We start from the raw sequence: 13754 nt of genomic DNA, 5'->3' as shown, positions 1-13754 counted from the left end.
TGTAGCCACAAAACAAACCTAAATCCCCCGTTGTTGAAAATGGCAGCACATATGCTGGAGAGGCAACAAGTAGTCCTCCCCCAAAAAGGGAACAGTTTGCAGGCAGTGGAGAGAGAAATGCAGCCCATTCCTCCCTCCGTATCCCGGCTGACTGATTTTTCTCTACAGTTGCAGTTTGTTTGTTCTCCTCCAGCCAATTCAAGCTGCACAGCTGCAGCTTCTCCAGGATGGCATCAATTCAGTAGCAGGATGGGTATGTGTTCATTTGTGTGAGGTGGAACAGGATGAGCACTGCAGGTTATTTATGTGCATATTTTTGACAAAATTGTCAGACACAGACCCCTTAAGCATAGCAAGATATTAAATAAAGGGGATATGGGTGTTTAGGCCATCTATCTATAGTATTTTGTACATTTTACTTGCATTTTGTATTTTTGTTGCAAACCACTGACTGAAAATCAAGGCGCATATATTTCTCGGTGATGCTGTTTGAGGTAGAAGTGCTGGTGCTTATTGTCACTATAGTGAGCATTCCCAAAAAGTTGATCCTGTCCTTATGAACGTAGCGTTTCAGTGGGATTTCCTTACCTGGATAATTGAGCATGCATCAAGATATAGCGAGCATTGTTTGAAATTAAGAAACGACACGATGCGATTTTATCAATATCATCAATATTTTATCAAGAAAATATTTACAAAATAAATAAACATGGAAGCGGGTTCTGTGGTTTAGTAACATGACATTCAATGAAAATAAGTCATTTATAATGTACAAAAGTTCAGCCAAAGGCAAAGGCAGCTTGTATAAAGTAATACATAGAGAACAGCAATGCCCATTGGTAGTGTACGCCGCCCCATGCACAGAGGCAAGAGTACAGACAGTGCGTGGGTCACAATTCACTCAAATGCATAGTTAGTAAGTTAATCAGTAAATATCAGTCCAGACTAAATCACCTCAGCCATCAATACAGTACGTCATCTTCTATGAAATTATAACAATCATGTTTGCAGTGTGCTAAGATGAAAGCAGATGGCTCCCCTCTGTCTGCGGCTACATGGAAAACTGAACTATATGATAGTTTTGTGTTTATAAACACAGGTTTCAGATAATCTGAGTAATCTTCATCATTTTGTATTTAATTATTTGTATCTTGTTCCCTTAGAGCTCTCTCATCTGTTTCAGGTGCTACTGTAATAAATACTATCTTGTGGTTCACTCTCCTCTTTTTTAAAATTCTTAAGTTATTTTCTGTGTAAGCTTATCAGTTTAGAAGCTTGCTAACATTCACTATTACGATCCTCTATCACTGCAACATCTGTATCAGAGCGCTTTGTGCATCGCGTTCTCCGCTCCGTGTACAGCTCAGCACTTCCGATAAACACAAAGCCGACCGCGGTGCAGCTTTGCTCTAATCAATAAGCAAAGCTCAGTGCACGGCCAGTCTACATTTCTTATATAATTTACTAACTTAGGATACACTATCACCCTGCGAGACAATTAAAAACAAAAATTCACAAGAATACACACGCTTTGAAATCATAGTGCTTGTACAAAATAAATACAACTTAATGAAAATCCAGGGGAAAAAAATTGGACACACAAAGGTAAAAACATCCAGGAATAAATTAAGTGTGCTTCATGTTTGCAAAAAAACAAAACAATGAGTCCTCTTCTTCTTTTCATCACGCTTAACAATCTTTGCAGAGCCTCCCTCTCGTCTATGTCGGGCAAACCACTGGAACAACAGCAGAGATCAATATTAACAAAGCTGCGATGGAGCCGCTGACACAGCCTCAGTATAAGGCATTAATTACAATCCAGGAGATAAAGATGAGGAAAAACAAAAGGATGTACAAGAGCAACTAAACCTATTTCTGGTGCAGGTCGAGTGATTCAAATACAGCCTTAGCTGTGATTAATAACTATTAATCCTTATAGCAGTGTCTCATATATTAAGTGCTAGGTAAACAGATCTCTATGTGAGTGGTTGTGAGTCACAGTCTGCAGGTCTGGACACTAACAACCGTGCAGGAGAGAGGGGAAGTGCGAGGGAAAGCATCGGGGTCATTCTGCACTACAGTTCAGTGGTCAAGAAGAGGCGCTCTCTCATTATGAGTAACACCACCACAACATTCATAATCGAACTGTCACAAACCTCTCCATCCAGGGCTCACACCAGAGCTACGAGTGTGGGGCAGCGATTTGTTTTGAAGAATAGCACAAAAGAAATACAGGAAGAAAAAATAAAGACATGAAACAGAAAGTGAAATGTGGACGACACAGTCAAAAGGACAGACTGCAAATATTTAAAGATACTAAAGTTCTGTACTCGGTAAACATCATGTGCACAGTGTTTACAATTTAAGTAGCATTTTTAAAATATGACCCATTGCTAAGGGTGTAATTCACCAAAAATTAAATGGGATTTCAGTGTATTTTATTTGAAATTACAATGTAATTATATTTACCTACGAATCCTTATCCAGTACACAGTGCAGAATAAAAGGGTAACAGTTCAGGTTTTTACAGGAAAGGAGACTCAAATTATACTGAGAGCAATTTTAAATAGTGTGTAAGTAACTGTAAGCAGTGGTGCACTGAACTCGTCTTTTTGCTTTATGGATGTTCCACTATTCACCTGCCCTGTTATATAACATTACAAGAAAAAACAAACTCCACCAAACATCGCAGGACGTCCATCAAGGCCCGTGAAGTCGTATAGTGATGAGTCAGTGATTATTGCATTTACAGACTTCATGCCACCCACCCATCCACCGGGCAGGGTGAAGCAAGAAATAACTACTGTGGGTGGATGACATCAGCATTTAACCCCATTAGCCTTTTATGACTGAGGGGTAAAAAACCTGATTAATATGAGTGAAAAAAGACTAATAGAATCATTTTAATGCATATCCACAACAAGAATAAACTGGGGTTTTTAGCTATGAATACTTTTAGGTTTGTTTTTCATTTGTACATTTCAGTCATATCTTTGGTTTATTTTGTGTTTTCTACACAAAAGCCACTACACTACACTCTTCCGCAAACTTACCTGGAAGTAACACACCTCTTACAATGAATTTTGCACTACTTCAAGTAATTCACGCACTACTTAAAATGAGTTACTATGTACTTACTATATAATTTTTCTTACTTCCTATATAATGTGTTTTCTCCTGTAAAATTACAATGAAATTACTTGCAGTAAAACATTTTTCCAGTAAAAACTTGACTACTTATACTCTGTTGATACACTCCTTATTGTAGTTCATTCACCCATAAGTATGTGTAGATTAACATAATCACACTGTAATTTCAGACTAAATTATATTAATTCCAGTAAATTCCGGTTGAATTACACCCTTAGTTCAGACCCTATTATAAAGTGGTACCAAAAGTAATTTTCCAAATTTATTGCTGATTTCATTACAGTCTGAAAGTGATTTTGAAGGATCTGCTGGTGTGTTCAAAATACTTAATGAAGATTTACCAGCAAGAAACCAGATGTTAAATTTGGACTTTTACACAATCAGGTTTTATTACGTCTCCGAAAAACTTTAAGCCAACTCCACAACAGGCATATCAAAAGGTGACACATAAGGGGACGATGCTTTAATGGGGTAATAGAGAAGACCCGTTTTCATCACTGTACACAGGCCAAAGTCACCCCCTAAAGGCTTGTTTAGATGCAGGAAAACTCTCACAGTCTAGCTTGGAGTTAAAAACTCACGTTGAAGCTTTCAGAGGATTTTGTAATGAACTGAAATCAAACGAATTTGAGCATCAATGATTTACAACATATGGTTGCAGCATATATAACCGCTGCCGCGTCCCTTTGAGCTTACATCATCAGCACAGTAATAATTGACTGCTATTGATCTTTTGGGTTATGTGGAACAAGGATGACATATGCAGACATACTGCCAACACGGGATTGTTGGGAGTCTCTCTGTGATGTTATTTTACTTCAAATGCAAAGCACCCTGTGTAACAACACAAGAGAAAAGCTCACCTTTGAGAATGTAGTCTGTTAGGAGGCTGGGCACCTTGTCACTATCATCTCTCATAGCTTGCAGAACTGGGAATTGAATGAATCAGAGTTAGTAAGTCAACTGCAACAAACTGCACAGTGCAGGTGAAGCAACTTACTCTTGGTCAATATCTGGAGGTCTTCAATCGAAGGAGGATGTCCCTTCTTCTCGTAAGGGATGACTGTGGTCAAATACTGTAAAACAATTGAGAAAACACACTGATATTAAAGAAAACAACACGTTAAGCCTGAACTGAAGTGTCTGATCTTACTAATAGTTTTGAGATTGCGGAGTAGAATGGACGTTTGTGTTTTAGGGTGGTTCCCAACGCTTATTTTTCTGACGTAGCACTTGTCAGATAAACTCAAGAACCCTTGTTCAACAACACCTCTCTTATTCAAACACGTTCCTTTGAGCTCATTTCAAACTGGATTTGAACTACTTTCACTAGAGCTATTCTGTCCACATACTTTATACCCAACGTAGGTACACCCAAAGATAAACTGCAGGTGGGAACCTAGGTTTGGCATCACCATTCGAGAGCAGATGGAAAGCACAGAGAAAAGGAAAAGCACAGTAACCTGTCTCTCACTGCACCCGCTCCCAAAAGTTTGACGGAAACTGTTTTGGATAACAGAGGAGATCCCCTCCATGCTGAAGCGCTGACAAGAAAGGAAGAAAAACAAAGGGGAAAAAAGATACAGTAAATGTAGCAGACACTAGAAAAGAAAGATCTCTTTCACTCTAGCAACACCTCAGGCCTGGTGAGAATTCCTTAAAACCTGGCTGTAAAGTTAAAGTACTCACAGATGTTTTCTCCGGAAGACCTTGCGATGTCCCAGCTCCACCTTTAAGCTTCTTCTTCTTCTTGAGCGCCTCGCGGTACTCCTTCTGCCGGTTCTGCACGTCGATGAGGGCTGAGATGAAACTGTTCTTCACCTCTTTCTCAAAGTCCAGCTCATCCCTGAGAGCCAGCTGCTGAACCAGCTCCTCTGAAAACCTCCTGATCTTCATTTCAGTCTCCTCCAGACGCTCATTCAGCTCTGCAATGCTCAAGGCTTTCATCCCTGGACCACCAAAGCATATTCCCATAAATTACTAATATAATATGCAACAAAATAACTCATCATAACACACTGTTCTGATCAGCAGACACTCACTCTCCTCGTAGTCAGGGCAGCTGTTGGGCTGCTGAACGTCCACAGAGAGCATCGACAGGTCCGACTGTGACGGATTATGCTCTGCCTCCATGTCAGGAGAGTCCTGCATCATTTCCTCTATCTCCTCAATAACCTGCATCAAAGAGCCAGCTCTTAAAATAACCCATCGAGCACGAGTTATTAAACATCTGTGGAAAAGATTTCAGCCATGTTAAGCTCTGCCTATACAGGCTTGACCCAGTGTGGCTGCTTCTGGGGTGAACTATGCTGGATTCTGACAGGGCTGTGTAACGTACCTGCTCTGCTGTGAAAAGGGGCTCCTCTGCGATGCAGGAAACAATGATGGAGTGCATGTCTAGCTGATCCCTGAGCTCCTCATCGTCAGACAGCTCCAACGCGACATCTGCCTTTCTCTAACCAGGAACAGAGCAGGAGGAGGGAATTTAATCAAAGCACTAAACCCTGGCACAATGAATATTTGAGATTTGCGAGATGACCGGAGGAGGGATTTGGCATTGGAGGGAGGGGAGCCGGGTGGTGGGATGAAGGGAAAAATGAGACAGAGATAGGATGGGCCGGAAGAAGTGGGATCACTCACAGGTTTCTCCTCCAGGTTGATTGTGGGAACGTGGAGGGAGCGCGTTCGAGAACGTTTCCAGTCCACCGGCATCACATGTCCGTAGTTAGCCGTCAGAGTGTTCCAGATTCTGAGGGGACACGAGACTTTCAACCACATAGTCTTTAAAAGGCTGTCCTGCAGATTTCATTTGCCTGAACATGTTTCCAATGGGATCTGATGACTGTAAATATCTTAGCATCTGTGTTACAAACTATGTCAAGGTTGAGATCAATCAAAATAAACAAATGAACTGCAAAAAGAATGAGGCTATTTATAGTTTGAGACTGAAACTATATCTTCTTGAGGTACATATCAGGATGGACTTCATCTTTTCTTTGCATTTTTAAAGATTATTTTCTCATTTTTAATCTTTACCAACAAAAGCAACAGTTCTCCTGTTTGCAGCACTTGAGATAATCACAGCATTCCTGGAATTCCCCTTTAGCGATACATTTTTTTTTACTAAAAACCAAACCTACGTTATCAGCAAGGATGTTGGTACTGACTGTGTGCACCACAGAAATACTTTTTTTAATGCTGCATCTAAAAACATAACAATCAGATTAAGCAGGTCTGATGCTTAGGTTAAAAGTATAATCCCCTACACAGCTTATCAGGTTGAAAATACCACAGATGATGACGTTTAAAAAGCGCCACTTACACCCAGAGCTGAAGCATCATGCCTCCTGATGGAGCACTTAAGCCAAGTTTCATGTTTCCTATTTAGGATTTGTTGAGGATTTTTCCACCCTTGACCTCCCATTTCTTTTCAATTTAACACTTTAAGGCTCAGTTTCCCAGACATGGATTAAGTCTAGTGTGAAACTAAAAATGTTGATTTTTCCTTTCAGTTTGTGAATAGGTTGGGAAACTGTAAATGTTTTTGGAATGAACACTTTAAAACAATCCCCAACTTCTAAATGTGGTAAAAATGCCCAAGGTGACTTTTTAAACAACCAGCAGCCTACCCTGATATGAAATTATTATTATTACATAGGCTACTTAAAAAATTATTTTAACCAGCTTTAAATATAATATCGCAGTTATTTTGCAACAAATGTATCTCTTAAAAATATCACAAAGATGTTGATTTTAGAAATGGGTTAAAAATAAAACAACTGTGAGTATCGGCCAATATCGATCTTTAATATAGGGCACATAAGATTAATCTGAACTAAAGTTTACTCAGTTTGAATATCTTGATAACAGGTGATGTGTCGATGCCTTTACTTCCTATTTTAAATGTTCCCAACATGTCTTTCCGTGTTTTTTAAACTGTATTGGAGCCTCCACATGCACACTGGATGGGAAACACGCAGCCTGCCGTAGACAGGCCGTGGACTCACTCGTCTTTCTCCAGCAGCGTGTCCTCGGCGATCACGGCCACGGGAGCGATGCTCTCCGTCTTGGCGTCAAAATTTTGGAAGCACGTGGTTAACTTCTCATCGAAATCGTTCACCAGATCCTCCATGGACCGGAACCCCGCGTTCTCTCTAGGGGAGAAGCTGCTGTCGTGCAGATCATCATCATCATCACCGCCAAACAGGAGCGACTCGGGCGCCGCTTCGCTCGCGGCGGCGGCGGCGACACGGCCTTTCTGCGGCAGCAGCCCTTCCTGTGACACCATGCTCGGATCACCCAGGTTCGGCCAGTCGTCGTCGAAATGTGCAATAGGTGCAGCCATAGCCCGGACCGGCCTCGTCGCCCCGGGTGGATGATAGATGTGTTGTTGTTGTGGGACTGGCAGGCCTCCGCATCCTCCCTGTCTGCCCGCTCTCTGCCCACAGCGAGCCTGCGCCGGGCCGCCTAGCGGCGAGACGCGGAATATAAACAGGTCACGGTGACGTGGGGTCTGAACAACAACGTGATTATTAAAAGCAATAAAAACGCATCGTGATCATTTATCACTACTGACCCGATACAATGGCGAGTTTATACCCTTTTTGGGGTGTGTTAAAAATCTCACACCGTGTTAGATTTTAACACATGTGCTGTATCTGCTCAGGGACAACACGTGTCAATTTTAACACAAAATAATGTGTCTGCTCCTTTAACACATCTTCTGTGTCAAGTAAGTCAACACAAAGACGTGTTATTTTGACACAAAGATAAAACATAGTAAAACATGTAAATTTCATTTTTTTTAAGAAATGAGAAAAAGATGTGTATATATAGTATACATTTATTGATCCATTTTATACTTGGCACATTATTATTTATTACAAACAGAATAAACGACAGTTTTCAGAATCTTTTAAATTAAAATCTATTAAAGTCAATTTTAACCAAGTCTATATTACTAAATTTATATATCAAAACAATTTCTATTCGACAGACTCATTAATATGTGGCTAACGTTCTAGCTCTCTAGATTATTAAAATGTCAAAAATAAACCTTTGAAATAATGCAATTATCATATATATTCTGAAATAATCATGTCCAGACAATACATGAATGCAGTTTTTTTAAAGGTAACAGCTGTAATCTTCAACAAATTGTCAACATTCAACAAATATGCAGTTGTGTGCAAACAAAAAAACATTTACATTTCGCCGAATATAGCATCCAAGGTATACAACGGTGTACCTTGGGTTCAAATACAGCTTAATGGTATCAAAGCTTGTCATTATATATAATTATATATATATATATATAAAGTGATACACATGTTGAACCTGATCCACAGCACATGTCAGTCCATCATTCAGAGGAATGGTTACTTTGTCATTCTGGACTGAAACTGTCGGACCTCTTTGTAGTGTATGCCATTGTGCATTTGACCCAGACAGCCTCCTTTCATCAGGCAGTCCTGTTCGAAGCTCATCTCACTCTAAAGAAGTAGGTTACAACTAGGGCTGCCACGATTAGTCGACTAGTCACGATTACGTCGACTATCAAAATCGTCGACAACTAATTTAATAGTCGACGCATCGTTTGAAACTTTGTAACATCCCAAAAGACGCAGGAATAAGTAGCAGGATTTAAGAGTGTAATAACGGACTGAAACAGGAGATGGCAGCACTGCATGTACAAGGATGCCAGCTGCTGTTAAACCCTGAAGAAGAAGAAGGACCTGTGTCCCAGAATTCGTGGTGCAGCCCAGCGCAGCCCTGCTCAGTTTCCAACAATGGCGGCAGCTAGTTAGTTTTAATATTACTCTTATTATTCTTTCTGGGTCACAAAATAAACGTTTAACATATTTTCAGGCGAGAATGTAGCTGTGTAAACTAGAGATGGCACGATACCACTTTTTTATGTCCGATACCGATACCAATATCATAAATTTAGATATCTGCCGATACCGATATGAATTTAAATGAGAATAAGAAAGGAAAGTATGTCTTTGTGCCCCCTTTTCCCTGTTCATGCCTTATCGGCCCCCCTGGCTAAACTTTGCTAGATCCGCCCCTGCACAGTTACCAGCAGTCAGCTACATAGAAAAAGATCCTGGTCTAGAAAGTAATATTAAATAAATTCTAACAACAGCTTATCAAGCTTAAACGTGCTGCTGTTGTTCAGCTGCTGGTTTCCTCTTTCTGGCGCGAAGTGGGCGATAAACAAAAGCCGATCAGCTGATCAGTGATCAGTATCACGATTGAAGTAGCAGCAGGAGAGGGAGAGGCAGTCGCTCCATATATCGGTTGTTAAGCTTAACGTGGAAATGCTTTACAAACATTCAGAGATGAACTTACACACTTGCTTTACTTCTCTCTGGGATCACTTCCTCGGAGATGAAATGCCGGATTGGTAGCGAGGCGACAAATACACACAGCCGCTCTATCACGTGACGCATATTGCGCCAATGTGCTATGGTTATGAGCTGAGTTACGCCATGTCACCATGTTTGTGAGGTGCTTTTTTGATATTTAATGGATCAGATTACATTTTTTATTTCTCTCCGATCCAGTAATTTACGTCAGTATTGGACCGATACCGATACGTAATATCGGATCGGTCCATCTCTAGTGTATCCCTGGGGGCAGGGATAGCTCAGTAGGTAAAGTGGTCGCCCCATGATCGGAAGGTCGGCGATTCGAATCCACTTAACGGCTACCCTGAGGCACCCCTGAGCAAGGTACCGTCCCTACACACTGCTCCCCGGGCACCTGCTTAGTGGGCTGCCCACTGCTTCACTGAGTGAATGGGTCAAATGCAGAGAAAAACAAGTAATTTCCCCATGGGGATCAATAAAGTATCCATTATTATTATTAAACCTTAAATATTTGCACAGTTTATCAAGACACCACATATTCAAAAGCACTCTGATGTTTTTGGCGGTGTCTGTTACCCACCAGCTCGATAGCTAACTGGGGTTCAAGGCTCACTAGAGTCCGTGAGAACACCGGACTCCCGGCAAATCGTTTTCAAACCCACCGCCGTCTTTCGCTACTCAGGTTAAACATATATAAGTCACTTAGATAACTTAAAATGTTATTGTTTGGCCTTTTTCAGTATTTTCTTGGTTCCTGAGTAAATCGGTTTGGCTGAGATTAAAGTTGTAGTTTTTACACAGCTGAATAAACGTCAAGCAGACAGCTGATTATGAGAAGTGTGAGATGCTCAAGAATATACTCCGGTTTCCCGTTATATTATAGATAGCAAGGAGTTTATTAAACTTCACCGAAACAATCTGCAGATTTCATTAAAATTTAATAAACTATCATCTTGTCTTTATCTTTAGTTAGCACATACCTTAAACACTTAAAGCTGTAAGCTAAAGATAGTTATATAAGAGCAGATGCGTGCTGGTGCAATAAGCTGTACGGATGCATGATCTGATTAGTCGACTAATTGCAAAAATAATCGGTGACTAGTCGACTATGAAAATAATCGTTTGTGGCAGCCCTAGTTACAAGTGTGAGGACCACACAAACAAGGAGGTGAACAGATACAAAGCACGACATTCAAATGAGACAAATTTCTATTTGTGCAACAATATTACACCCATTTTTTTTTTTACATTGCAATTGAAATGACACCAGTGGAATGATTGTAACATTTATAATACAGTTTTTCTCAGTCGCTTTGGTGCGTTTCTCAGATCAGAATTGAAATTCTCATAACTATTAGTTCAACCTCCACAACACTCAGTCATTTGTGCACATCATAGTAGCAATTTCTCCTCTCTCTGAACAAACTGCAAATGATTTTGGACATGAATCAGTTGCTTCCATACATTTCCCTGCTGCTTTCTGACATTTCCATTTGCTTATGTCATGTCAGTCAAAAGTAATCATACCTATGGATGCTGAATAGTCGTTCCCAATAAAACTAATAGCCATACATCCATTGCTTGAGTCATCACACACAAAATTGTTGAACTAGTTATCACATGCCAAATATTGGCCATCTGTCAAGCAAATCCTATACCTTTCTGTATCATTGTTCCTGGAAATGTCTCCGAAATTGAACAGTTGATCTCAGGTGAATTACAGCTGTCACTCATGAGGAGGCGTGTGAAAGTTTAGTTGTAACCAATGACAAACAACTTGTTCACTGTCAATTATGGATGAATCCTGTGAATCCCCAATTGGCAAGCATACTGCGCAGGAGCTAGTGTGTACCATTTCTACACTTCTGTGACACAAAATGGAAGGTCAGCACCGTGGAAGAGGGGTGAGGATGCGGGGAGGAAGGGGAAGGGGAAGAGGGAGAAGAGGCAGATATAGGCGGATTCCTAATGAAATAAGGGCTACAATTGTGGACCATGTTGTCAATCACGGCCTCACCATGGAGGAGGCTGGTCGAAGGGTGCAACCCAATATTGGAAGAACTACTGTCAGTTCAATCATTCAAACATTCCGTAGGGAAAACAGGTATGCAAACAGTAATACACTGTACTGTACTGTGCCATCTCAGACACATCACATGTTACTGTACTGTATTTGCAATTTCACAAGAAGTTCACTCTGCACTACATAGGATTGTAAGACAACCTCGCGGAGGCGGAAGAGGGCCCCTTTTTACCCCACAGCAAGAAGAAGCCATTTGTGCAATGGTCATTGCAAACAATGCAATAAAGCTGAGAGAAATACAAAGCGCTGTCATAGAGAATTACACGGTATTTGGCAATATTGAATCTGTTTCAATTTCAACAATTGACAGAGTACTCAAGAAAAATGAAATCCACATGAAGCAATTGTATAAAGTGCCATTTGAACGAAACAGTGACAGGGTGAAGGAGATCCGTCACCAGTATGTGCAGGTAAAGCTGGTCTTCTATGTTCTGCACTGCAAACTGTTTTACAGTACTTCGTAGTTTCATGCAGTACACTTGCAATTCCACAGCACATACTCTACAATGTGTTTTACCAAATGCATGCATTACTGTTTGTTACTGTACACAGGCATATTGTGACATTGCATTTCTGTCTCTCTCTAAAGCGTGTACTGGAGCTGGAAGCCAGGGAAACACTGCACACATTCATATACAGTTTTTCTCAGTTGCTTTGGTGCATTTCTCACAACAGAATTGATCTCTGCACCACTACTAAGGCTCTTCTCAAAACAATTAGTGCAAACTGCAAAACATGGTGGATAACTTGCAAAAGTGAGTCACTTCATCAAAAAGAAAAGTCAGTTGTTCAAAATAAGTAGTCAATGCTTCAAAAGCAAGTCCCTTAATCAAAACAGATAATATATTCATCAAAAGCAAGTACTTATATCAAAGTGTCAGGGCTGTCACAATTACAAGTCATTACACCAGCACCTTTGGTCACAAAATCAAATGGTTTGAACATGTTCTCATTGTGACGGATTTCTTTGTAGGTGCTCCCCAATGACATGTCAAGTCTGGACAGCATCCATGGCATGTTGAAAACCATAAATTGTAAAGGAAAATCAAGACACTTCATATGCACTCTTGATAATATTTAATTGAAACTGTTCACAGCATTGTGCAACTGGGGAAATACAGCAAATCAAACATTTTACAGCAAACATAAACTCACTTAGACAGTAAACCTTACTGCAGTAGTTATGAAACAAAACCCTGAAAAACAGACACTGCTGCATATCAATCATTGATATCTAGACACTCCCGTCTGTCTGCCCACATATTTGCATCAACATCACAGCGAATGTCAGCTCTATCGATGCATCAGGGAAAGTATCTTCTGGAGTGTCGAATCCACCCTCTGCAGGACGCTGCTGTGATGTCATCACAAGCTGCATCCATAGCTGCTAGCAGGGTCATTTGGGTATGTGGATGCCTGTCATATACCTTCCACCTCCAGGAAGAGAAAAACTCCTCAATTGGATTTAGGAATGGAGTGTAAGGAGGAAGAAACTCCATAAGCATCCTGTCGTGTGCTGCAAACCACTGCCTGACTACAGCAGAGTGATGGAAGCTAACATTATCCCAAACCACTACATACATTGTCCGATTGTCACCAGGATCATCCCTTTCATTTTGTGGGATTAGGTCCCTATAAAGAGCGTCCAGAAAAGCCAACAGGTGTTGTGTATTGTATGCACCAATACGAGGAATATGGGTGTGAACGCCATTTTCTGAGATTGCTGCACACATTGTAATATTTCCTCCTCGTTGGCCTGGGACATCAGTGGTGGCTCTTTCTCCAATGTGATTTCGTCCACGCCATCTGCCTTTTGCGAGATTGAATCCCGCTTCGTCAAGATATACAAACGTGTGCAGGGGTTCCCTGGCTTCCAATTCCAGGATACGCTATACAAAGGATGAGAATGAAAAAGTCTGTAATGGTGCATTTCGCACAACAGATTGTACAGTTTGAATTGTTAATAGGATTACAGTAACATGCATAAATGTAAGTGCAGGACATGGCCTAAACTTTTACAGTAAACAGAGGTACATATGCAAACATGTTTTACCTGTACATACTGGTGACGGAGCTCCTTCACTCGTCACCTGTGACTGGGTAGAAGAGGCTTTTCATTGGTTGCAAGTAAGAGTAACACACACCAA

General features: G+C 40.8%; 1 protein-coding gene across 2 annotated transcripts; it reads right to left on the bottom strand.

Annotated features, from left to right (window-relative positions):
* Positions 1-669: 669 nt before the first annotated feature.
* fez2a (fasciculation and elongation protein zeta 2a) lies at positions 670-7629 on the bottom strand. Of its 2 annotated transcripts, XM_082550412.1 has the most exons (10): positions 7158-7629; positions 5791-5899; positions 5489-5605; positions 5193-5325; positions 4840-5099; positions 4614-4694; positions 4151-4226; positions 4014-4079; positions 2157-2182; positions 670-1736 (listed from the first exon to the last, which is right to left on the bottom strand). In XM_082550412.1, the coding sequence occupies exons 1-9, from the start codon at positions 7493-7495 to the stop codon at positions 2172-2174; spliced, it is 1191 nt and encodes a 396-aa protein (XP_082406538.1). In that variant the 5' UTR covers positions 7496-7629; the 3' UTR covers positions 670-1736; positions 2157-2171. The 2 variants fall into 2 exon arrangements, with proteins under 2 accessions (XP_082406538.1, XP_082406537.1); XM_082550411.1 differs by lacking the exon at positions 2157-2182.
* Positions 7630-13754: the final 6125 nt, after the last annotated feature.

The sequence above is a fragment of the Aulonocara stuartgranti genome, assembly GCF_965226115.1.
Source record: "Aulonocara stuartgranti genome assembly, chromosome: 11".
NCBI classification, from domain to species: Eukaryota; Metazoa; Chordata; class Actinopteri; order Cichliformes; family Cichlidae; genus Aulonocara; species Aulonocara stuartgranti.
The sequence above is the reverse complement of the archived record's forward strand: the minus strand, read 5'-3'. Positions and strand labels throughout refer to the sequence as shown.

Excerpts from the sequence above, each read along its gene's own strand:
- fez2a (XM_082550411.1), bottom strand. The coding sequence starts at position 7,495 with ATGGCTGCACCTATTGCACATTTCGACGACGACTGGCCGAACCTGGGT. Across the intron at positions 5,900-7,157 it reads ACGCTGCTGGAGAAAGACGA|AATCTGGAACACTCTGACGG; the intron begins GTGAGTCCACGG and ends GTGTCCCCTCAG. Across the intron at positions 5,100-5,192 it reads CTGCCCTGACTACGAGGAGA|GGATGAAAGCCTTGAGCATT; the intron begins GTGAGTGTCTGC and ends TTGGTGGTCCAG.